A 26598-nucleotide genomic window follows, 5' to 3' on the forward strand; every position below is an offset into this window, starting at 1 on the left:
TGAAATAGAGCACCTGTGTACTCTTTGATTTCTGATTGTGTTCCTTATTCAAGATACAGTGCTTAACCCTATCTGTAATAACAGGGGGCTCCCTATTTACTGATTGTCCTAACTTCCTACTTAGTTTCTATGATGTTTAATTTGATACATTATAGATATACCATGACAAAAATTAAGGAAATTGGGCAAGGGATCTGTTCAGTGAAGGGATTTGAGCAGATGTTGTAGAAAGATTCTTCTGGTGGTTATTTTCACAATGAACTCTAGTAGGAATAGGATAGAACCAAAATAACCAAATAGAAAACTATCAGAGGAGTTTCAAGATAAGATGATAAACTCCTGAGCAATCAATCAATTTTTATTAAACACAGCACCAATTCTGGTCCAGGATGTACTAAGCACTCAGTATACAAAAAACAAAAAGAAAGATAGTCAAGCTTTCAAGGAGTTTACAATCTAATGAGGGAGACAATGTGCAAAAAAAATATATACAAAGTATATATATATATATATATATACAAAGATAAATCTGCATGTATGTATGTATGTATGTATATATGTAAAGCAACGATACAGGATAAATAGGAAATAACTAAGAGAAGTTAGGAAAGGCCTCCAGTAAAAGATGGGATTTAAGTTGAGATTTAAAGGAAACCAGGGAGGTTGAAAAGTGAAGTGGAGAAGGATTTCAGTCCAAGCGTGGGGGACAACAATCAGACAAAATGCAAAAGATGAGAGATGGAACAGTCAGAAAGTTAGTGTCATTGATTTAGAGTATGAGATGGAGAATAATGTATGAAAAAACTAGTAAGGAGAAGGAGGCTAGGTTAGGAAAATCTTGGAATGCCAAGAAGAGCATTTCATATTTGAGTGGTATAGGGTTGGCTTGGTATCCACTTGGGAACTTACTTTGGATTTTCCCCAGCTTGAGATGACTCAAGAAGATCTTTCTGCCTTTATTCTTCCAGTCTTAATTTCTATTTCTTTGACCTTTCTCTTAATCTAAAAGCTTATAATTACTGATTATAACTGACAAACATTATCTCATTAGTACTCATGAGGTAGGTACCTAGGTATTATTATTATTATTATTATTATTCTCCATCATACAGAGAAGAAAACTGAGACTCAGAAGTGTTATTCAGAATCTTAAAAATACTTCGTCTAGATATCCACAGGAGGTTTTTCCCTGACCTCTTAAGAAAAATCTCTATTTTTCTCTTGTAAGATTAAAGTAAAACACTCATCTCCTTTCTTTCCCAAATCTATATAGGACTTGCTAGTTAACAGCTCTCTTAGCTGATTTCCCTTAGCAACACTTGGCAACTGAACTTTTCTTAAAATTTACCTGAATTACAAGAGTTTAAAGTGACACCAAATTCTCCATTTAAGTAGGATTAAGCAAGGCATCCCTTCATTTCTCACCTGGCTGCAGTCCTCTGGACTTCATCATGCCCCTGAGTCAGGCTCCCTTTCTTCCCTTCCTCTGCCCTCCCCACTTTTCAACTTCTTTTCATGGATTATCTTCTCCCATTAAATGGTGAGCTTCTTTTTTTGGTCTTTGGTTTTGTTTTTGCAAGGCAATGGGGTTAGTGAATTGCCCAAGATCACATAGCTAGATAATTATTATGGCTGAGGTGGGATTTGAACTCAGGTCCTCCTGACTCCAGGACTAGTGCTCTGTCCACTGGGCACTCAGCAACCCCTGATTATGAGCTTCTTGAGAGCAGGTATCATCTTTTGCCTTTCATTCTATCACTAGTGTTTATTATTGTGTCTGGCACATTAATAAATGTTTATTGACTGACTACCTGGTGACACATAGCAAGTGACTTCTCTTAGATTTTACTTAAGCTACACATTGAATTTAAAGTGAAAGGGTAAAAATTTGATGAAGTTAACTGGTTTTTATCATAGTTATTATTAAATCTGTTAACAAAATACATAAACTATGGGAATAGTAGAATGGCCTAGTGAATAAAGGGGCATCCTTGAAACCAGAAAGCCCTAGATTATAGTTCAATCATCTACATATATTGGCTGTGTGACTCTGGGTAAGTCACTTCACTTGTGATTGCTTTAGGCAATCCCTAAGATTATAGATAACAGTGAAGATACTGACCATAATTTGGGGAGGAGTTTCCTCACTTGGGTGTTCCTTAAACTAATGAAATTAGAGGTCCACTACCATCTAATACCTGATTTTGAAAACATTTGCCAGTTTTTAAAACAGAATTTTGTTATATTTTGGAGGTTAACCTTTTTTTATAATTTTATAAAATATTTAACTCTTAGAAAACTGACTGCATACATCTTTTTCTGAAATATGTTTCATAAAATGAAGAATAGTTATTATCCATAAATTAGATTAAGTAAATTTTAGGTGATTATCCAAAGGCACTAGAAGTTAAGAAGATGAAAAGAATTTTTTAAAGTTAGATTTGATAGACATCTGGGGAAAACTGAATGGAGAAAAAAAGGAATGTATTGGTTTTTTTTCAATTATATATGTCACTTTCACAAAAATTGACCATGTATTAGGGCATAAAAATCTTACAGACACAGAAAAGCAAAAATATTAAATGTGTCCTCAGTTACAATGCAATAAAAATTATATTCAATAAAGGGCCATGGAAACAAATAAAAAATTAATTAGATTAAAAATTAATTGTAAACTAAATAATCTAATCCTAAAGAATAAGAGAGTCAAAGACCAAAACATAAATAATTTGATTAATGACAACAGACAATATTCCAATTTAAAAAAACTAGAAAAAACAAATTAAAAATCTCTAATTAAACATTGGAAAAACTGAAAATCAAAGGTGAAGTTAATAAAATGAAAATAAGAAACCAATTGAATTAATCAATAGAACCAGGAAGTGGTTTCATGGAAAACAATAAGATAGATAAACTATTGGTAAATTTTATTTTTAAAAAAGAAAGAAGAAAACCAAATTACCATTATCAAAAATGAAAAGATACCACCAATGATGATGTAAGAGCAATTTTTTCAATACATGCAGAAAAGTTTTTGATGAAATAAAATGCTCATCAATTAAAAACTATAGAAAACATGAATAAATGGAGTTTTCCTTAAAAATGATAAGAAGTTGTTGTTAACATTGTTGTTCAGTTGTGTCTGACTTTTCATGAGCCCATCTTAGGGTTTTCTTGGCAGAGATGCTGGAGTGGTTTGTTATTTCCTTCTCCAGTTCATTGTATAGATGAGAAAACCGAGGTAAACAGGCTGAAGTGACTTGCCCAGAGTGTTTGAGACCAGATTTCAGTTGGCGAAGAGTCTTCTTGACTCCAAATCCAACTATGCCACCCAGCTGTCACCACTTTGGATTTCATTTCTCTTTCCTTCTATCTCATGGAAAAGTTAGATTTCCTTTTACAAAACTTTTTAAATTTTATATATTTAAATTTATATAAAATTTATATATTTTATATAATCAAATTTATCTATTTTATTTCCTAAGATTCTCTGTGTCCCTTGTTTGATCATGAACTTTTCTCCTATCCATAAATATGATAATTTTTCTGTTTCTCAAAGTTCTTTATGATATGACCTTTTCTATTCAAGTCTTATATCCACTTGGAGATGATCTTTATATAAGATGTGTGAGGTGTTAGATACTGGAAGCCTCTTGAAGGAAGGAAATATTTCATTTCACTTTTGTAACCCCACAGCCTAGCAAAGTACTGGCATATGCTTCAAGAATATTTACTGCATTGAAATGGACAAACACTAACTTTGACCATTTGAGGTTTGAAAGAGAAATAATTTTCAGAAAATTATCCTGGGCAATGAACTCATCACCTAGATATCAACTTTTAACACTATCTTCTGTTGGGGAAGGATTAAAAGCATAGAATACACTATTGCCAAAAAATCAGAATTGAAGTTTGCCCAAAGGACAATGGAGGGATACATGGTGGGGAGGGCAGTCACTATTGTCAACGATGGCTCTTGTTCAAGAGGAGGCATTAAAACTACTACTATACAGGAAATGTATGACTTGAAAAGGAGGAGGGCTCGCAATAGTAATGAAGATGGCAGGATCAGTCCAAGAGTTACACTAGTAGTTATGAAATGTTAAATGACCCTAAAGAAGAACTCCAACATATCAGGAAGACCTCCTCTTGGGGAACATTAGCAGGAATCATTCAAGACTAGAAGGCATGACTGCACTGAAATTTGTACTAATGCCCAAATAAACTCAAAAAAGACCCATAAGTCTTAAATATAGTAGAACATTTTCTGTACCTATATTTGGAAGTGAGGATTTCCTGTTGAATAGATATTTCTCCCAGAGTTGATTCTACCAAAAGCCCTTCAAATTTTGTGAAGTATGTGTCTGAGACAATTTTCTACATTCTATTAATCCCAGATAAAGCTTTTTATTTTATTTAAAGCCTTCATAATTGAGCTTGTCAGAAACATTCTTGTAACTTGTGAATTCTACATTTGTCCATTAACCATGCCTCTTTAGCTTGCAAAGGGAAAATGTACCATGAAAACAATTTTGAGTAGAAATGTCTATTTCTCCCACCCTCCACAGCTCTCACACTGAAGTGGTTGGGACAACCTTGTTCCACTGGAACCCTGCAATAACATAGTCCTAAGGGGCAGTACAACTGTGCTACATTATAATGAGGTGCTTCTAAGCCTTCTTGCTTGGACAGAGTCTAAATTGAATTTGTTTTGTTACAATGAATTCCATTCCAAAATGAGGCTTCCATTTGTGTTATAAATATGATTCATGGAGAATACAGAAAATACGTACCTATAGGATTTGCTCTTAGGCAAAACTATAAGGCAAGTGAGATTTATTTCCCTATTTCCTCTCCATTCTTTCTGGAACTCACTTCTTCATTTTAGGTGTCATACCAATGACCTCATATCATCCATTAAGTGCTCAAGGGTCCCTGTTGTGGCATTTTCCTGGTCTCCACAGTTTTCTCTTATCCTAGCCTTTGCCTCCCTCTCCACCACACTCCTATTGATCTTGGATGCCATTCCTGAAGCTTTGACAGGTTACTAGGTAGATAATCTGATGTCCAATTTCTGCTAAAACCATAGTTTTCGCTTAATGAACTAGTGTCCCCCATACAACATTTAAATTTAATTCTTTGCCCTAAAAGAATGAAAAGCCAATTAAGAATTTCAAATTCCATAGTTGGCCAGTGGGGAAGATATTTTAGGTGTCGATGAACCTTTATAAACTCCTCAAATAACACTGCAGGAGCGACTTTCTAGTTCTTCTTGTGAATTGTCTGTCTTCTTACAGAACTAGTTCATTTGTTCTCCCATAAAAACTTCCTATCCTAACTAAATGAGTTATTTTATTTCTCTTTAATCCATCTTGCTCATTACTTCTCCTTATCTTTGTTCAAGTTGTTATCTGTTCTTGGAATCTTTCCTCTTTCTCTTTTCACATATCCAATATCCTATTCATTCTTCAAGACCCAGTTCAAGATCCACCTTCTCTTCACCAAACCTTCTGTAACACATCGCTTTCATACTTTTCTGAAGATCTATGAAATCTGTTATTTGTATGAGTCATGATGGCAATTATTTATATATCTTATAATGTTCTCTAATGAATATATCTGAATATATAATTTATGGGCATATATGAATATAATTTCATACACATGTATTTTATAATACATAAAACATCCATATTTTCAAGGTGTTCCAAAAGTCTTAGCATGGTTTTAAGCTATTAAACCTTAAATGTGGACATACATTACACATTTTTAGCATATCTTATGAGGTGGTAGTTTCCTTAAAGGCAAGGAGAAGGTCTTATGTTTGTTTTTTCTGTACCTTCCAATGCTTTCAACAATGGTAATCAATAGTAGGTACTCAGTTAATATTTATGGAATCTATCTCTCTAAAGCACTTCAATAAACTTAAAAATCTAATTTTTAAAACATGATATTACTATGATGTTAGCATCCCTATTCATTTGGGAAGAGGGGCAATTTGGAAGTTGGCATTTGAATCACCATCCTATTACATATACCAAATATTTTCATATTTTACTTGATGTATTTTTGTGAACTTTTAGATTATAAGTTACAACTATAACAATTTCTGCGGTCTCTTGTCCCCACAACCTTCTTTTTTAATAGCACCTAACCAAGTCAACTAACCATGTGCAGTCAATAGACTACTAGGTTTTCTATGCTGCAAAAGAAGATACTCTCTCAGTTCAGGGAGGAAGAAAAGTTCACTGTCCCTTACTCAAGATCTAATTCCTTTAGTGAGTTCCTGGTGTAATGTTTTGCAGCATTATATAACCACCCTCTATTATCCATACACACCAGAGACAGATTCCTGGTTCTTAATGTCACACCTTTGTCCCTAATCCTTCCAGAGATTATTGTCTTATCACTGGACTTTGGTCTCTGTGGGTGGGTATCTGCTATCTGCTCCTGGATAGCACCAATGAGACTTGTTAACTTGTGCTTCTCCCTATTGTTTGCACAGACTAATGGGATGCCATTTTTGCCCATTTGCCAAGACCCCCAATTATGTGGCTCTTTCCTCACCACTAAGCCGGGCTCAGAAGACCTGCATGGTGTCTAGATTCCAGTGGGATTCTGATCTGGCAATCTTCATGCCTGAGCCTCAGTTTTGATAGTGAAATGTTTTTTTCCTCCCCCCCAGCTTTTCCTCTATTGCACATCTGTGTGTGTGTGTGTGTATGTGTGTGTGTGTATGTGTCTAGAACCACAAATCTAGGAGGAACTTAAGTCAAACCACCTCATTTTTAGATAAAGAAATGAAAGTACAGAAAAATGAAAAAGTAATACATCTAGTTAGAGTCAAAAGGGAATTCAGCTCTCCTCAATGCTAGTCCATATTTCCTTCTCTATACTCAATGTTCTTCTTAGATATCCTTATTTAGGGTTCTAGGATCCTAGGTTAAGAACCTGGAGGAACATCAGAGGTCATATAATTTATCCCTTAATCACTTCACTGGGGAAACCAAGGCCCTTAGATGATAAAGAAACTTGTCAAAGGTCACAGTCTCAGAAGCAGGATTTTAATATGTGATTGGAAAAAAAAATCTTCATTTATTTTTCTGTTCCTTAATTGACTAAAAAGATAGAGGTTTTACAATTTAGACAGTGACTACTTAAGTAAGAACTTAGTAAATTTGGAGGTGTCCCTTTTGGTGTGTGCAATATTTTAATTAAATTGGTTGACCTTTTTATATTGGAGTCTGTTTATGTGACATTATTATACATCCTCAGCTCTCAGGGATTTATGTCATCTCTTTGCTGATGATTCTCAGATCCACTTTTCCAGCTCTAATCTCTCTGCTGACCTTTAATCCCACATGTATAACTGCCTTGGTGTCCAGAAGACATCTTAAACTCATCAAGTCTAAGACTGACCTGGTATTTCCCACCTTCCCTGTTACCATAGGGAGCAACGCCCTACTCCCAAGTCCCTCAAGCTTGAACCTAGGAGACATCCTGGACTACTCACCATCCTTCATTTCCAATCTGTTGCCAAGGTCGCTGACTTTACCTTTGCAATATCTCTCAAATATCTCCCTTTCTCTCTTCTGTCCCAAGCATCACCCTGGTGTTGGCCCTCATCATCTCACACTTGAATTATTGTAATAGCTACCCATGGGTCTGCCTGTCTCAAATCTCCCATATCCTCCAGTCAGCTACCAAAGTGATTTTTCTAAAGTTCAAGTCCTCCCATATCTCATGACTCAAAAAATTCTAGTGGTTCCTTAATATTTCTAAATCAAATACAAAATCCTCTGTTTAGCATTCAAAGCCCTTCATAACTCCCCCTTTCTCTTCACCCCCCACTTAGAATCTTCTTATCTCTTACTCTCTGTCATAAATGCTTTGATCCAATGACACTGGCCTCCTGACTGTTCTATGAAGAAGATACTTGGTCTCTTGACTGGGAATTTTTTCAGGCCATCTCTCATTCCTGGAAGGCTCTCCCTTTTCACCTCCACCTACTAGCTTCACTAGCTTCCTTTAAGACCTAACTAAACTACAGGAAGCTTTCCCAATCCCTCATTATCCCAGCGCCTTTCCTCTCTAAAGTATTTCCTAGTTAGCCTTATTTAGCTTGTAAATACTATTTCCCCATTAGAAAGTGAAAACAGAGGCTGGTTTTTGGCTCTTCTTGTATCTTCATTGATTAGTATATAGTTAATAAATGTTTAATGATGGACTGACATTTTACACAGCCTCTACTTTCAAATTTGTTAAACTATTTCTATTTGTGAAAATGATTCATTCAGCTCTGTTATCTTGCCCAGGGCAGCACATGCAGATAGTGGGTGCTCAGTAAATATTTGTTGAATGAATAGCCATAACCCACATTTGTATCATTCTAACAGCTAATAACTCTGTAAGATTATCCTTATGGTATAGATGAGGACATTGAGATTCAGAGAGTAATTTCCCATGATTACATGGTTGGTAAGTGCTAGTGCCAAGATTCAAATAAAGACTTTATGTGAGTCTGTATTTTTTTTAAATTTCTAATAAAGTTTTTGTTAATAAAAACAAAACAAAATGAAAACTCTTTCTGGATGCTTTGATAGCACAATCATTTTTTAATAACAATTTCTGTGAATCCACAGGAAGTCTATCTTTTTAACAAAGAGAAAAAAAAAAACAGCTAAACAGAACCAAAGCAACATGATTCCTGTCTGCCAACTCACACACTATTTTCTACATCCATAATTCCTTAAATATAAAATGAAAAGTGGGAGGTACATTTCCTCATCTTTTTTTTTCTGGGTCAAGATTGATCATTTTTACATAGGAGAATCCCAGTTTTGAACTTTTGGTAAAATATAAATCTGATAAATTGTGCATAACTTATATAATTAAACTTTCTACACAGTACCAATACAATTTGCCGCTAGGCAGATAGATTTTTTTTTTTTAAGGTGCTCAATCTCAACAGAGCAACTGGAAAGAAAAGAAAAAAAAAATGGTCAACATACCTTTGTGGGGAGGGGTGTTGTTCATAACAAAATTTTGATTTCATGTGTGTGACTTGTGTCCAGATAAATTGATGTTTTTGAAAAAAAAATTTTAAAAAGAAAATATTTAGAACTTCTTAAATCTGGTTTATGCAAAGAGATGTCCAATTAATCTCTCATGACAGAGTATTGTAGTACAAACACAATTCCGCGAGGTGTTTGAAGTGAGAGGCTACCCTCAATACTTTGTTCTTTATTCTGACTTCCTTTGAGCTTTCCAATTCAAGTTGTTTGTGGTTTAAGTAACCTCTCTGTTTTTTAAGGAACACTTTTGTCTATAAAAATCCAGGTACTTCTAAAGAGAGGTGAGAACCAGAATCTTTTTAGAAACTTGAGTCAGATGCAGAGTGCTTTAGCAGGTAATCAAACCCCAAAGAGTTGTTGTTCTTCTCAATATTCAAAGATGGACCTTATGGCTGAATGTTTTGTTCAAGGAGGAAGGCGATTTGCTTCGGAGTAATAATGGGCAACCCTTTATCTTGTGCTCATTGATCTCAGGGTAATTAGAATTTGAACCTTAATGAGATTCCCTTCTTAGATTTTGTTTCTACTGTACATAAGAAGTAGAGTTTATGATTATGCTTTAAATATAGTTATATTAAATTAAGGGAGTGCAACGTATGTAAGCACACAGATCTATGTGTCCTTCTGCACATACACAGAAATTCCGTGCTGTTTTTCTTCTCCTTGGCCCAATTAAACTCTTTGAAGGGTAATTCTGGTGCCCGAACACAAGCCCAACTCCTTGGAGTTCAATGAGTGTTATGTGTTCATGTAAGGACTTCAGAATCGGGCCTGCGGCCTATTCCTCGAATCCTTACTTGAATTTCTTTTGCTTAGTTTTCAAAAGATAGTTTCCCGGATCTCTATTCATCTGTACACTGCTCCTTCTCTTTCCCTTTTGTAAATCTGGACCATTCAGACCCCAGCCCTCTCCTTGGTTGCCACAAGTTCCGCTCTCCAGCTCCCTGTTGCCTGGCAACGGGTTCTCTGGCTTTTCCTTTCTCTAGTTCACCACCGAATTGCAGATCAAAGCCCCCACATACTCTGACTTATTTACTAAATGAATATGAGGAGACAGCCTCTTGTTCTATATGACTTATAAGGTTATGAAACATGCCATGGGTCCTCTAAACACCAGGAAGATACAGATCTCTGGGATTTTATTAAAAGTTTCTTATTGAAATCCACCAACGGGTTTATCTCATCATTTCTTATTATCTTTATCTTATGTGAGCTCTTTTCTAATTTTGAAGTTGTCTGCTTTTAAAAATCAGTAAGTTGAATGTGTTTTTTAAAAAAGTCTATTTACATAAGTTCAAATTGTAATAAAAAAATATATTAAATATATATCTTAAGCACCCTTATGGAAATTTTCCATCTTAGTTTATCCCCTATTGTGAATTTACTTTCTATCTGATAACTTTTAAAAATGCTAAGAGAGTTGTCTTCCTTTGTGTTTTATAAGATGTAAATGGGCTGAGGATTTGTTGGTCTTCAGAGGTAATTCCAAATTCAGGCCCTCAAGATGCTTTGGGGAATGGGAAACATTAATACACACACAAACACACACACACACACACACAAGCGTGCGAGCTTCCCTCTCCCTCCCTCCCCCCTCCACCTCTCCAAGAAACTCCCATTGAGGGAGATCATCACCCACTCTAGAAAACTTAAAAATACTGAAATGACATCTTCCTCAACCAAGAAGTGGATAAAAGTTCCAACAGTTTGTTTTTAAGGAGAGGCCTCAGTGATAAAGCATTGTAACATTAAAAATTCATCACCTGCCAAATTATCCACTGCCCTGAAAAACTCCTGTTGCTAGGAAAAGATCAAAAAGAATTCTTGAGCCTCTTAGGTGTGGGGGTTGGGGGTAAGTGGGAGGAGCTTTTGTATTGCTAAAAAATCAAAAAAGTTTTTAAAATGTACACAGTCTTGGAACACTTTGATGTGCTGCATTTGTTTGGGGTTCAGAACTGACTGAGATTCTCAATTCATTTTGTCTTCTGAGCCACTAAGCAAAGTAATATAACTTTTTCCCTCAATGTTCCAATCTGAGAGACTTAATAGCTAGCATTTATATAACCTTTGCAAAGCACCTTACATAGATAATCTCATTTGATTTTAAACACTACTAAATCCTTTAATGAAGACATCTTACAACTAACTTATTATTTGACTCTGGGAAAAAGAAACAATATTTATATGATAGGGACCCCTTATAAATCTGGGATTGGGTGATGGTCTATAAAATATACCTCTTAGGCCAATTCATTTTTTTCAGACTTTGATTGTAATCCCTGTATTGCATCTTTGTGGCCACATATATCAAGGGACCTTATATGATTTTAACATGTCCAAAAGACTTCCAATGTTTCAGGATCACTTTTAAAGTTATGTTTTGCTTTGCCAGTTCACATGCTTTTTGGCAAAAAACAATTAATCACATTTAACATATATCATTTGAAAGTTTACAAAAAGTTTCAAGTATTTTATATCATTCACTCTTCACAACCCTGTGAAGTGGGTGCTGAGGAAACAGGCTGTGAAAGGTAGTCACACAGCTAGTGTCTGAGTTACACTTTGTACTCAGATCTCTCTTCAAGTGCACGGCTATATCCATTGCATCACTGTCTCATGTTATATTTCACACAGCAGTATCTTGTCTTTTTGTTATCTTTCATTCAGTTGTGTTATTGCAAAGATGTGATCTTCTGTGGAAAAAGTATTTGTGATTCCCTCCTTGTTGCCTTCTCATATATTTATCAAGGACACTTCCAATCTAGATCTAGATCTTCTCATAAAGCAAAAGTAGGCATTTGGGTTCGTAGTTATTTAAACCCTCTCACCCACCTTTTTTGATGGCAGGCTCATCCATGAGTCTTTCCATCCTTTTGCAATCTTTTTCTCCCTGAGATATCTTGTAAAAGGATTTATATGTGTGTCTGTCTGCCTGTATATGTATATGCATGTATGTATGCATAATATTTTATTTTCAGGATTGGTCACCAAGATTCATTTCCTTGCTAAGTACTTGGTTTCATGCTGCTCAGCTTCCTACCTCTATTTTTAAGTGCCATTTCTATTTCCTAATATATTCCATCAGAGACTGATGTGGTAGTTTCACTATCACTAGGAACAAAAATAAATCATCACAGAAGCCCTGATAAATCTCTATTTTGTTTTCTATCTATTTGCTCTTGCCAGATTCATCTATGAATGTTCTTAGGAGAATATGACTTGGTTGAGTCTTAAGTTGAGCTTTCAGTAGACTGACTTTTTTTTTTAGGTTTTTGCAAGGCAATGGGGTTAAGTGGCTTGCCCAAAGCCACACAGCTAGGTCATTGGAAAGTGTCTGAGGTCGGATTTGAGCTCAGGTACTCCTGACTCCAGGACCCGTGCTCAATCCACTGTGCCACCTAGCTGCCCCTAGAATGACTTTTTACCATCATTGCCTTTCAATATTTTATGATGTTGTTTGCAATCTTCCACCCACATCCTCCCCAAGGGGTTTCAAAAAAGAATTTGTATTCTAAATGGGGTCCACCTTGATCACTAGCTCTCTTCTATTGACAAGGAACATATTTGTTGGTTAAAGCAGTTTCTAGTCCCTTTTGGTCTCTCATCTGACTTCTTTAAATTAGTTATATTTTTTTTGCAGGAGAGGATGAAAATCAGTATAATGTTTTTTTTCAGCATTTGAATAAGTTAGATTGAAGTGTTTATGATTTTATTCAGTGTTTTTCCTCTTATCATTATCCTTTCTTTTGATGTCAATTTTATCCATTTTTCTAACTAGTTGGTCATCTGACTGTACATAATTCTGGAATCTGAAAAAACCCCTCACATTCACATAAAATTGTCTTTTTGTTGTTTTCCTCCTTCCTTCCTTCCTTCCTTCCTTCCTTCCTTCCTTCCTTCCTTCCTTCCTTCCTTCCTTCCTTGTAACCTGTGAGTACTTGCTTTTTTCCCACATAAGTCATCTTGTATGGGGGTCTTGTACATGTGCATATTCCATCAACTGATGAAACTTCTAAATGAAAGAGGCTAGGAAATTGTTTCTGGGAGAATAAGGAAGTATCTTAAAAAACCTGTAGAGCAAGTAGGGCATTTGGTAAGTAGTTTCACAGGATTACCACATGATTAGGATGAGCCTTTTTTAACTGGTTGAAAACCTAGAAATAAATATATATGTATTATTTTATTTTTCCCCAATCACATATTAACAATATTTTAAACTTTTTTTAAGTTTTGAGTTCCATATTCTAGATCTTCTTCCTTCCCACCCCCTCCCTGAGATAGTGAGCAATCCAATATAGGTTATACATATGCAGTCATGTAAAACATTTCCATAAGAGTCATTTTTTATGAGACTTGAAAAGAAAGGAAGATAGTATGCTTCAGTCTGTATTAAGATAGTATCAGTTCTTTCTCTAGCGGTAGGAAGCATTTTTCATCATGAGTCTTTTGAGTTCATTGTATTGCTGAGATGAGTGAAGTCATTTCCAGTTGATAATCATACAATATTGCTGTTAATGTGTATAACATTTTCCTGGTTCTGCTTACTTCACTTTGCATCAGTTCATGTAAGTCTATATTTTTCTGAAATAACCTTGACATTTCTTATGGCACAATAATATTCCATTGCAATCACATACTACCATTGTTCAGCCAATTTCCAATTCTTAGCCACCACAGAAAGATAGCTGGAACTTTTGACATCTACAAAAAAGGTCTCAATCAACTCTGATTGCTTTTTGGCTTCATTAACTTCTGGAGTTAATTTAGTGATTCTCTCTCATAGTTCTGAGAGACAACCTGTAGTTCAAAGAGTGGAGTACAATTCCGATCTTGGTTGGGAGAGTGAGTCACAGGAATTTGGTTAGAATGCAGGCCAGGAGGAGGAATTGATGTACAAGAATGATATCTGGGTCTGAAGGATTCATCTGCTAGTCCCACTGCATCTCCATGGGAACTTGATGGGTCTGAGCTAAGTTTGAGCAGCTCCTCTAGAGACTAGGAGGAGTATGGGGGAAAGTATATTTCAGAAGTATATAAGAAAATGCTTCTATGTTTTCCTTGGAAAATTTTTGAAGATTTGTAAAAGCTATTCAATGTTAAGCGCTTAAAAGAAAAAACAGGGGTGCCAGTTAATGGCTTATAACAATAGGGAGTTTATAACTAGTGGGGGTTCATGCTGACAGTTTTTGTTCAATTGTGTCTGAGTTTTCCTAACCCTATTTGGAGTTTTCCTGGAAAAGATACTGGAGTGGTTTGCCATTTCCTTCTCTAGCTCATTTTATGGATGCAGAAACCAAGGCAAACAAGGTTAAATGACTTGTCTAGGGTCATGCAGTTAATGCGTTGACAGAAGTAGAGAAGAGAAATACCTCTACCATTCAAGGAAAAAAAGTGTAGCCTGCCTGACTTTGAGAAGAAGGACTAGGGGATACATATTAAAATTGAATTAATCATTTCATCTCACTGAATCTTTCTTCATCTACAGAACAAAGAATTTAAACTCAATAATCTCTAAGGTCCTTACAACTCTTAAATTTTAGCATTTCTTTTTTAAAGATAACAAGGCTTACTGTACATTTAAAAATAAGACCCTATCTTATATTAAATGTCACAATAAGTTCAAAATGGATGTTACTTGAATATTTAATATAATAAAATAAAAAAATAGGAGACATATACTATATCTTATGGCTCTGGCTAGAGGGATGAATTCTTAAGCAAATTTAATTAAATAAGGCAACTAAGAAAAAAGAGAAGTGGTTTATTGGAGAAAAAATCTTTGTATCACTTATCTCTGATAATAGTTAATAGCCAGGGAGGCTAGGTGGTGCAGTGGATAAAGCACCAGTACTGGAGTCAGGAGTACTTGGGTTCAAATCCAGTCTCAGACACTTAATAATTACCTAGCTGTGTGGCCTTGGGAAAGCCACTTAACCCCATTTGCCTTGCAAAAAAAGTATAAAAAAATAGTTAATAGCCAAGAGGTTCAGACTGAAATATATAACAACAAAATTTATTTCAAAATAAGTAAGTACTCAAAGGATTCTAACAGTTCTCAAAAGATTTGTGGTCTATTAACAACCATATAGGAATGTACCAAATCATTAATAATAAGATAAATACAAAATAATCCTAAAATTTCATCTCAGAGCTAGCAAAGTGACAAAGATGATAGGAGATGGGAATTTTCAGTATTGAACTAATTTGGAAAAATAGGCATCCTAATGTATTGCTGGCAGAGTTGTGAATTTACCAAGCCATTCTGGAAAGCAATTTGGAATTATGTGAATAGTGAGACTAAAATATCTATACTACAGAACCTTATGCCCTCTACTGCCTGGTCTATACCCCAAGGAGGTGAGTGACAAAGGTGAGTGTACTAAAAAAATATTTGTAGTAATACTTTTTTTGTAGTAGCAAGGAAATGGTAACAAAGAATACACCCATCATAAATTGTGGTAAATGAATGAAATATAACATTACTATACTTCAAGAACCAATAAATCTAATTCAGAGGAGCATGAGATGAATTATATAAAATGTTGTAAAGTAAGTAAAATTTGGAAAAATGACATTCTCAATGACTCCAGCCATTATCAATGTGAAAAACAGCAGCAAAACAATTGAACTGAATGCTGTAAAGTTCTAATTTTTATTGTTTAGTTAATTAGTCATTTCCTACCCTCATGACCTCAATTGGTGTTTCCTGGCAAAGTTATTGGAATGGTTTTCCATTTCCTTCTCCATCTCATTTTACAGATGAGGAAACTGAGGCAAACACGGTGGTGTTTGCTAGCTTAGACAGCTAGTGTCTAAGGCTGAATTTGTAGCCAGGTCCTCCTCACTTCAGAGCTATAGTGAGGTGCTCTATTCACTGTGCCACCTAACTGCCCTATAATAACCAAATCTAACCACAAGGAAGAGATATGAGAAGACACTTTTCTTCTACACAGAGGCAAAAGACTATAGTTATGGAATATTCCAAATAATACCATACTTTGTCAATAGGTTGATCAAAAGGTTGCTGAACTTTTTTTTCCTCTTTTTATTCTTTATTAGAAGAGATAAATCTCCTGGAGGGCAGGATACAGTAGAAAATGTAGGATATAAAACAAAAGACTTCAATAAAATTTATTTTAAAAAGACTTCAATATTAACAATGTTTACTTAGCTATATGGTTCTGGACAAGTCAAATCTTCTCTAAATTCAATTTTTCATCTACAAAATGGAAATATAATTGTACTAGAGAGTCAGTGTGGTGCAGCAGATTCAGCTTGGAGTAAGTAAGAAATCTTAAATCTTGACTGGCTATTTAATAGCTGTGTGTAAGTAAGCTACTTTATCTCAGCAAGACTCAGTTTTTTCATCTGTAAAACTGGCATAAAAATTAATCTGTAGTGCTTCCATCACAGGAATATTGTAAGGATAATATAAGATCATGAAAGTAGAATTCATTGTACAATATAAAGGGTCATGGAAATGTCAATTCTTATGATCCTCCGATTAGGTCACACTTTAATCTCCCTTTCTTTCATGAATACACTTGGAATACAAGGAACCTAAACCAGGATAGATGAAAGTCATTTTTTAAAAAATTAAGTCATGGGGCAGCTAGGTGGTGCAGTGGCTAGAGCACTGGCCCTGGAGTCAGGAGTACCCGAGTTCCAGCCTCAGACACTTCATAATTACCTAGCTGTGTGGCCTTGGGCAAGCCATATAACCCCATTGCCTTGCAAAAAAAAAAAAACTAAAAACTAAATCAGATTTAAGGGGCTAGGTAGCGCAGTGGATAGAGCACCAGCCCTGGAGTTAGGAGTACCTCAGTTCAAATCCAGACTCAGACACTTAATAATTACCTAGCTGTGTGGCCTTGGGAAAGCCATATAACCCCATTGCCTTGCAAAAATCTAAAAAAAAATTAAATCATATTTTAAACTTCTTTCAAAACACTGCAAATAAAGAAATAAGGAGGCATTTATCATCATATTTTCATAGCAATACTCTGTTCAAGTCACTCTGCTAAGCTCTTTACAATCATGATCCCGTTTTAAAGACAACTTTAAACCAAGAGGGGGTCACTTCCCATTTTCTCACTTAACTAAAAACATTTTTTGAGAATCTCCTTACACAGAGGCAATGCTGGCTTGGACACAGGGAGAGGATGGGAGAGTTGGGCTTCAAAGACCTAAGTTTGAATCCCATTTCACTTCCTAGCTGTGTGACAAGTTATTTCACCTCTTCAACCTCACTTTTCTCATCATGGCATGATGATGGTACTTATACCTTATTGAGTTATTATAAGGAAAATCCTTTACAAACCTTAAAGTACTATTGAGAGGGAGGTGCCAAGAAGGAATGTAGTACAATTGAGTTGCTAATATTGTCCGTGGGGTTTTCCTGGCAAAGATATTGGAGTGGTTTGCCATGTTCGTCATTCCAGAGTCGAGGTTTGTAGCCAACAAAGCATTGATGACTTGAGGAGCAAGAAGTGATCCCAGCCCAGCCACAGTGGAGACATGGACTCAACCAACTGTGGTGTCTGTTGCCTCTGGATGTGAATTTGGTGGGAATGATATTATGTAGGAATGCACCTACATTGAGTCTATTCTTCACAGAGATGGAGTTGCCATAAGTTATTGGTTGTGGTGGAATGTGTGGGTACATAGGTAATGCTGTTTTTGCTATTTCTTTAAAGTAAAATCCCTTTGTAAAAGCTACTAAATAGTGGATAGTTAAATGGAATTGGAGCACTAGTCACAGACCCCCCCCCCAAACAATGTGGGGAATACAGCTGGTAGGGCCTTAAGCCAAAGTCAGTAGAGGAGGGACACCCCACAAATCCCTCTGAGTCCTTTGGATCCATGATAGCCAATGATAGCCAATCTCCCCATCTGGGCCAGTGTCACTGTTAGAGACTATTAATCTATTAATTATCTACCACATGCCTGCCCTGTGCTAGGCTGGAGTTACACATTTAGGACAGTTCCTACCCTCAGGGAACTTACTCTGGAGAACATGACCAGTTGGCACAATTTGCATGTTGGTGACCTCAAGCTGGACTGATGATTGACTCACTGAGGTTCCAGGAAGTGCCTATGTACTCAATAACTGGTTCAGTCAGTTTCTTTTAAAGAAAGAATGCAAGGCTTTCCTGATCATAATCAGTTCAGCAAACTGGATATAATTATATACATGAATCATGCATGTATTACATATATGTATGCCATCTCTCTGCCTCAGTTTCCTTAGATTTAAAGGGAGGATTGTGACAGTAATTACCTCCTAGAATTGTTGTGCTACATAAATACTATCATTATGATAGATACCAATGACTGATAGACGGGTTATCCCTCACTTTCACTATCCACCTCATTTTCCACTCATGCATTGGAGGAATGTTCTTGATGCTGTAGTATCTCATACCATTTATCATAAGCAAGTCATGATAATATGCTGCAGACCACTATATTCATCTTGTGCCTTTTTTATTCTTCTCTGGATCACCAGCAGTTTTAATTCTTCTATGATCAAGTAAACAGACCTGTGAGATTGTGTCTCTGTGAGGAATTGTCAGTGTAGAAATGCAGACCAATTACTTTTTTGTATTATTTTTCTTTATTATGAGACCTCCACTAATGTGGATCAACATTTTTCTTATAACATCCAGTCTTAGAGATTTGTCCAGAACACTGAGGGTCATATATTGGGCTTGTCAGAGACAGAACTTGCACCTAGGTCCTCCTGATTCTAAGGCCACACTAGTGCTCCCTTGGGATCATGGATTTCAACATTAAAAATAAATAAAATTACATAGTTGAGTGGGTCTTAGTGACAAATGAGTAGGACAGGCAGGCTAACAGCAGCAGCAGACCAGAAGATGAAATTATGGTAATCAAGGATGATTAGGGAAGATTTTACAGAGAGAAGATGAAATATAAACAGAGAAAATATATGAAAAGAATAAAAAGAGAAAGAGCATAATAGAACTGACCGAGCAAATGAATGTTAGAGCAAAGTTAGAATGTATTTTAAGGTTGAACATTCTCTTTTCTTCTCATGCTAGACTCAAGCTACACCATCAAATGTCATCAATGATCTTAGCCTAACCCAATCCAAAATATTTTTCTTAGTCTTTAGTCTCAATAATTTCTATGCGGTATCTGACACCATTCCCTTCTTCCTTGAAATTTCCAGGGTCAATGTCAAGTCAAGAGAAAAATTTCCTTAGTCCATGTATCCCTTTGCATATTCTTGGTGACCTGCATCCTGAATGTCTTTAAACCTGGAAAGGGAGGCTATATTTGTTTTGTCTTTCATTCTTGAAGACCATGACATCAGGTAATGCCATGACAAGGACATGAATTGGATTTGAGTAAGGGTGGGCTATGCTAAATCACCACCAGCTCACTTTCTCCTCCAGAACCAGGATCAAGGATGACTGGAGATGGCCCTGGATGTGAGGAATCAGGATTAAGTGACTCATCCAAGGTCACACAGCTAGTGAGTATTAAGTGACTGAGGATCCATTTGAACCCCCATCCTTCTAACTCCAAGGTCAATGCTCTATTCACTGTCACAAATTTAATCTCAAATGAATACTCAAGGCCACTGTATTCTCTAGCCTGAGGCAAGGGTCAAGAACATATAAAGAATCCCATCTCAGTATTTCTCTCATTCAGCACGGAACTGCTTTTATTATTAATCCTAACTCTAACCTTGGAATAGCTGCTGCAGCTCTAATTGCTCTAGTCCCCTGTTTGGATTCCTAGAATTGTATACACAGAACACTGAGAAAATACAGGCACTAACTAGTTCCAAGAATTCTGGTCCCAGTTCCAAGCAGACCTGCATCATGTTCACTGGTGATTCCCCGCTGGCAGATACAAAGATGACCATCTGTAGATATGCCATGGTTAATCTGAAGATGTGCTGTCTTGATGGAACAGATAGCCAAGATGTGATGGAGACCCTGCTTGGGACTCGTGGGAGCCTTCAACCATTCCCAATTTCTGCTGATTCATATAGAAACAAGTGTTGTAATTGGAAGAAATCTGATATCTATTTCTAATGCCTTTGGGGGACAAAATATTTTCTTCTCTTTCTCCAGTAGAAGATAGTGACCTTGGAAAAGAGGCCATAGAAAGTTAATAACTAGCTTCTGGGTGGAGGTCCAAGTGTGGATTTGGTCTATTGCAATACAGTTTCTGATATCAAAAGGATAGGTTCCTAAAAAAGGAAAAAGTATGTCGTACTAAAATTGTGAGGAATGTGTTTTGCAGAAGATTCACAGATCTGACCAAGAATATTTTAAAACTGAAATGCGGCACACCTCTCTCTTTTCACTGAAGAGGTGAGGGACCATGGGTGAAAAATGTTGCATATGCTGTAAGGCACATTAGATGTGTTGATGAGCTTTGCTGAAGTCAGTTTTTAATAAGAATCTTAGTTACAATCACTGCATGGGGAAAATGGAAAGTTGTTAAGACTCTTGCCTTGTGGCACTCACTGTGTGATCCTGGGCAAGTCACTTAACCTCTTCTTCTCAGTTTCTATCTTTCAGGGTTTTTTAGGGGATCGAATGAGATATTGTCTGTAAAGTGCATAACCCAGCCTCTGAGACATGGTAAGTGCTTAGTAACTATCTACTTCTTTCCTTTATTCTTTCCTTCTTTTTGTCTTTCTTTCCTTCACCTGGAAATGGAATGGATATGACATAAAAGCAAAAGAATCAATAAAAGTTTTAAAAATAAACTGAAACTTGTAAGGAGAGGGAAAAGCCCAAAGTAATAACCTAGATACTGTCAAATATGAAAGGTGTGAAATAAGGAAGACGATGTTGGAAGTGCCCAGTTATCATCAAATAAAATTAACAGGAAATGGGCTTCTGGCAACAGCAGAGAGTGTCTCATGAAGACAAGGAAGTATGTGCCTGGCCTTGGCAATAGACTCATTGACATGCTCAAGAGACCTTTAAACAGAAAACTTCCTTGTATTATACCAGCCTTGCATTACAGGTATAAATTCAACTTGGTCACAGTAAATGGGCCTTTTATTGTGTTGTTTATTAAAATCCTATTTATTAAATTTTTATTTGCAATTGGTGCATTTATGATACTAGCTTATAATTTCTTTTGGCATTGTGCTTTTCACACATTATGTTAGGTTAACAACTTATTTGCCTCAAAAATGAACCACAGTCTATGAACTGCACAAGATAGACAGACTATCTGCCCAAAGAGTTCAGTGTCTGGCTTGTATTCTTCACCACAATATGTAATGCTTTCCAATTTTGATCCAGAGAAATAAAACTAAATTTTTAACTAGAGGATCTGGTTTGAATTTAGACTATGCCATTCCCTAACTGACCTTAGACAAATCAGTTTTTCTGTACCTCAGTTTCCTCATCCATAAAATTAGATGTTCAACTTTCCAAGCAGAAATTTATGAATCAATATGCCCTGCCTTCATACTTGATGTATTAAAGGTTGATGTTTTCTCAAACACCATTAACTTCTTCAACTCCTATTACCTATATCTTCAGTCTACCTCAATCACTGGTGGCGATGGTCACATTTAAGCTCTTGCCTAACCTATAACCAAGCTGTCTCTGTGATAAGGAACTCTGAAATTCATCTTTTTTTAAAAAAAAATTATAACCTCTATGCTTCCATCTGTCCCTCTACCTCACTCCTCCTAAACCTATTCTTTGTCCTTACTGTGAAGTTATCTCTCCACTCTTTCCTGTTTTCCCAGTTCATCATCCCTTTTGAGTTGCCTGTGTTGAACCTAAGGTTGGATATACTATCTTTTACTCTTGAATTCCTTGCTCTCTTGTCCTTGCTTGTGCCATGCCAACCCCAACCCTTAAGTTAACCAGTTCTTTGATCTTCACTGTTCCTCAGGTGCCACTGAACACTAAGGCAGAAAGTTATGCTTCTGACTGGGTCCTCTAAAATTTTCTATTATCTTTCAAATGTACTCTCACTAGTAAACTTTTTTTTATTCTTCACTGACTGCACTGCAGCAGCTATTCCAAACTTTCTCTTCTTGCTTTGATTTCCTCATGCCTGAAAACTCCACCTTCTCCTTTATGGAACACACAAAAGCCCTTGACATCAGACAGAGGTGTAGCCTATGACATTTTAAAGTTTTCAGGGTGCCTTAATCCATGATATCATTTGCTTTTCAGAATAATCCTGAGAGCTAATTTTTATTATTATCCTCATTTTTATAGATGAAGAAATTGAGACTGAGATTAACTGATTTATCCAGGGTCATGCAGCCAACTATTTATTGCTTGACTCCTATATAAGATACAGTCATTGCCTTCATAGGGTTTATGGTCTAATAGGATTCACTGAAGGTTGTAACAACCAGGTCCCATTCTATTATTGGTAGTAGAACAGTATTAGTCACCAGCACTTCAGTGACTTTTATTAAGGCCAAATCACTTTATGTGATTATGGTATTACCAATATATGGTTCACTGGTATATTTAGTTAAGAATTTTCTAGAAATCAGTGTCTCTTTATTACATTCTTGTGAATGAGATGGACTAATATGACCCAGATTACCGTACAACCAAGGGTATTCCGAGTTGGTTATAAAACTAAGAAAGTGTTGATTAATGGACTGATGTCACTTTGGAGTTCTTTCTACTTCTGTTCTCCAAGGCTCTATCTTTGGTCCTGTTTCACTCAGTAATGTTATCAAGCACTTTTTTGGAGACACAGAATCCAGGACTGCCGGGTTCACAATTTCTGAGGTGGTTCAGGGGGCACACTGATAGTGTGCTTATGAAAATGTGTATCCCCAAGAGAACTAACAGTTTTATGTAACCATAAACTCAGTAAGAAGTAATTGTGTATCAAGTCTTGGGTCAAAATAGCTCCTGTTAAGTCAGTTTTTTTATTCCCTTTCTCCAGAGAATAGTTAGAACTCACACTCAATAATTCCAATGGGAAAGTCTTGGATATAGTCACAGATGCGTCCGTCTTGACTCAGTGAATGGCTAGACAAGTTGTCTGGTCCCCTTTCTGCATCCCTACATTCATGATCTGTAATCTGTCTCTCTTTTAAGTGGTTCCCAGTTACACTACCTCCATAAAGCTCTCATTTTGGTTCACATCAGGTACATCATTTCTTGACCTCTATAGGTCTGACCATCTCATCATCACTATCACTTCATGCAGACCTTGATGTTTAGAGTTCAACAATAAACAGCCTGTTATTGTTGCTACTTATTTTAAGAAAACTGCATTGCTCTGCATGACAGCAAACTGTATTACTTTTCCATCTTTGTACAAGACTTCTCTTCTCCTGACCATGATTATAACATGCCTTGTGGGAAACAGAGTTTTTATTCTCTTCCAAAAAGCAGTCATACCTGGGGAGCTGGCATCCTAGGAAATAAGAGTCCTGTCATACCTCAGTTATATCTGTCTTATGTGATGTGGCTGCTGAAAAAGCTAACAATCTTAAGGCAAATTAATAGAATATTGTGCTGATTATAGAAAATACAAGTATTCTGCTCTAATCCAACTTTTCCAAACTGTATTCAGTTTTTAATGCCACAGTATAGAAAGGGCACTGACAAATTAGAGATGGGTGAAGAGTACCAATTTTTGTGTAGAAATATGAATGAAAAAGCTGACTGTATGCCGAGTGCTGGGACTAAAAATCAAAAAAGTAGACAGACCCTTCTCTCAAGAGGTGCCTATTCTAAGTGGAGGAGGCCAGATGTAGAGGAAGTCTTAAATACACATCAGAAAGAGAAGTTCTGTGATCTTTAGATGTGGTGCAAAGTGGATGGTAATGAGTCTTCTTTAATGTTGTGTCCACGGGTAAACCGTCTCCCTGACAGAATCAAGGGACTTTGGTGGGAAGAATGCTCTTTTCTGGGTCTTCAGTGACTGCCTGCTGCTGAGGAGGCAGGGACTACAGCTCATGCAGAAGCAGTTGCCTGGTCACAAACTCCACAAAGGGCGTCAGGTAATCCCCAGGTTCTTGAGTTTACCTGAGAACGGGTGGCAATGGCATAAACTGCCCCTTGAACATAACTATCAGAGGCCAAGCTGGAAGGAGTGCTGGTGGTCTGAGGGGGTGGGGGCAGTCGCCACTGTTCTTTGGGCTCACTTGGGGAGCGGCGCGACCTCCCTGGCACGCCCATTCGGGGTGCTGAAGGGCACGGCCCCTTCTGCACAAGTCTTGCTTCCCTGAAGGACCACAGGCCCGGAGCTCGAGGGGCACAGCAGTGCCAGTGGGGCAGCGGCTGGTCCGGCTGGTCCGGACTCTGAGTCCCTTTGACAGCGGGCAGAGGGTGCTCAGCGGGTCTCTCCGCGCTCCGGGCCAGGGGTCCCAGCTTTTTTAAGGGGTCGCGGAAAGGTCACTGAAATGGCAACGATGGCCTTGTGGACCCCCGATTCCCTGCCCTCGTCGAGGAGTCCATGCACGCACACGGCACGTCCCGGGTCTCTACGCTAGAACGCGCTCTGGGTCCCGCCATGTTGGACGCTTCTGGGTCCATCACAGCGGGAGCCGCCAGATCTAAGCTTAAAAAGCAGCTTCCACCGTGGCTAGGGGCGTCCGTGGGCAGCGTGGGGGCGCGGGCGGGCCCCGGGGCTGGTGCCCGCTCCGGTTTTCTTTCGGGGGGCAGGCGGGGCGCGCTGCCGGAGGCACAGGTGCGCCGGCTCGGAGGTGAGCCGCCCGGGGACAGGTGCGGAGCCCGCGGAGCCCGAGGCCCGGCCGGCGGCGGCGGGGCCGATGAAACGCTAACGGGGCCCGGCCCGGCCCGGCCCGGCCCCAGCGCAGTCCTCCGGGCGGGCGCCCCGGGTGAGGCGGGGGAGCAGAGCCTTGCGTCCGCTCCTCCGGGGGCCCGGGCGGCCGGCGGGGCGGGCGCCGCCCCAGGGACCGGCCGGCCCGCTCCCCCTCCCGCCCTTTCTGCCGCGCGCCTCGCGCTGACGCACGCCCCCTTCCCCCACCTCGCCCTTCCCCTTGACCCTTGACCCAGGGCTCTCGGCCTGGGCAGGCCCCCCGCGGCCCCGCCCCTTCCCGCCGCCCATGGCGCATGCTCGGTGGAGCCCGCGGCCCCGGCGTCGCAGGCCCCAGCGTCGCAGGCCTCGGGCCTCCCGGCGGCGGCGGCGGCGGCGGCGGCGGGGGGGGGCGGGGCGCGGCCCGCCCGCTCGCGGCTCCCGGCCCGGCCCCTGGGCCCCGTCCGCCCGCGCACGGGGGGGCCCGGCCCGGCGCGGCTCCCCCCGCAGCCTCGCTCCCACTCCGGCCCAGGCGCCGCCTCTTCCGCCGGCCCCCGCAGGGTCTCCTTCCCGTGCGGCGGCGGGCTGTACGTCAGCGCTCCCCGCTCGCCCGCCCGCCCGCCACACACCGCCCTCCGCCTCCGCCTCCTCCGCCCGCGCCCCCTCCCTCCCCCGGGCGGCAGGCGCGGCGGCAGCAGCAGCAGCAGCGGGAGGAGCAGCGGCCGCGGCGGCAGCAGCAGCAGCAGCAGCAGCGGCGGCGGCGGCACGGCCCTCCCCGGCCATGGCCCTGTGAGGCAGCGGCACATGGCGGCCGGAGCAGCCATGAGCGCCCCCCCGACTCGTACGACTCCCCCCTAGACACCGCCGCCCGCCCGGCTCAGCCCCCGACGACCCCGCCGCCCGCCAACCGCCGAGGAAACCTCCGGCCCGTCCTCCCCCGCCCCGCTGCCCAGCCGCCGCCGCCGCCGCCGCCGCCGGAGCCCGAGGGGGGAGCTCCCGGGGAGGGAGGGAGGGAGGGAAGGAAGGGGCCGGACCGCAGCCCGCCCGCCCGCCAGCCCCTGCCGCCGCCGCCGCCGCCGCCGCCGCCGCCGCCCGCCGGGCTGAGGGAGAGGAGCGGGCGAGGGGAGGGGGAAGGGCAGCCTCCGCCAGGGCCCGCCGCCCGCCGCCGCCGCCGGCCTGCCCTCCGCCCCGCCGCCGCCGCCGCCGCCGCCGCCGCTCCCGCGCCCCCGCCCGCGCCGCCGCCGCCGCCGCCGCCGCCGCCATGGGAGTCCAGGGCTTCCAGGATTACATCGAGAAACACTGCCCGAGCGCCGTGGTCCCGGTGGAGCTGCAGAAGCTGGCCCGGGGCAGCCTGGTGGGCGGCGGCCGCCAGCGGCCCCCCCAGACCCCGCTGCGCCTCCTCATCGACGCGGACAACTGCCTGCACCGCCTGTACGGCGGCTTCTACACGGACTGGGTGAGCGGCGGCCAGTGGAACCACATGCTGGGCTACCTGGCGGCCCTGGCCAAGGCCTGCTTCAACGGCAACATCGAGCTCTTCGTCTTCTTCAACGGGGCCCTGGAGAAGGCCCGGCTGCACGAGTGGGTGAAGCGCCAGGGCAACGAGCGCCAGACGGCGCAGCAGATCGTCAGCCACGTCCAGAACAAGGGGACCCCGCCGCCCAAGGTCTGGTTCCTGCCGCCCGTCTGCATGGCCCACTGCATCCGACTGGCCCTCATCCGCTTCCACATCAAGGTAAGGGCCCCCCGCCCCGGGGGGGGCCCCTTCCCTGCC

General features: G+C 40.1%; 1 protein-coding gene and 1 long non-coding RNA gene across 3 annotated transcripts in view; one reads left to right on the forward strand and one right to left on the reverse strand.

Moving 5' to 3' along the window:
* The window catches only part of LOC141494965 (uncharacterized), a 29945-nt gene extending 19953 nt beyond the window's left edge, over positions 1 to 9992 (reverse strand). The window contains exon 1 of the long non-coding RNA XR_012470598.1: positions 9012 to 9992. This is a non-coding gene — a long non-coding RNA (uncharacterized LOC141494965). The remainder of the gene's footprint in view (positions 1 to 9011) is intronic.
* A 16078-nt stretch (positions 9993 to 26070) lies between these two features.
* Positions 26071 to 26598, forward strand: part of FAM120A (family with sequence similarity 120 member A) — a 134193-nt gene continuing 133665 nt past the window's right edge. For both annotated transcript variants that reach the window (XM_074198343.1, XM_074198344.1), the window contains exon 1: positions 26071 to 26559. In XM_074198343.1, the coding sequence (XP_074054444.1) occupies positions 26086 to 26559 (474 nt within the window). In that variant the 5' untranslated portion in view covers positions 26071 to 26085. The remainder of the gene's footprint in view (positions 26560 to 26598) is intronic.

This window comes from Macrotis lagotis, chromosome 8, assembly GCF_037893015.1.
Source record: "Macrotis lagotis isolate mMagLag1 chromosome 8, bilby.v1.9.chrom.fasta, whole genome shotgun sequence".
NCBI classification, from domain to species: Eukaryota; Metazoa; Chordata; class Mammalia; order Peramelemorphia; family Peramelidae; genus Macrotis; species Macrotis lagotis.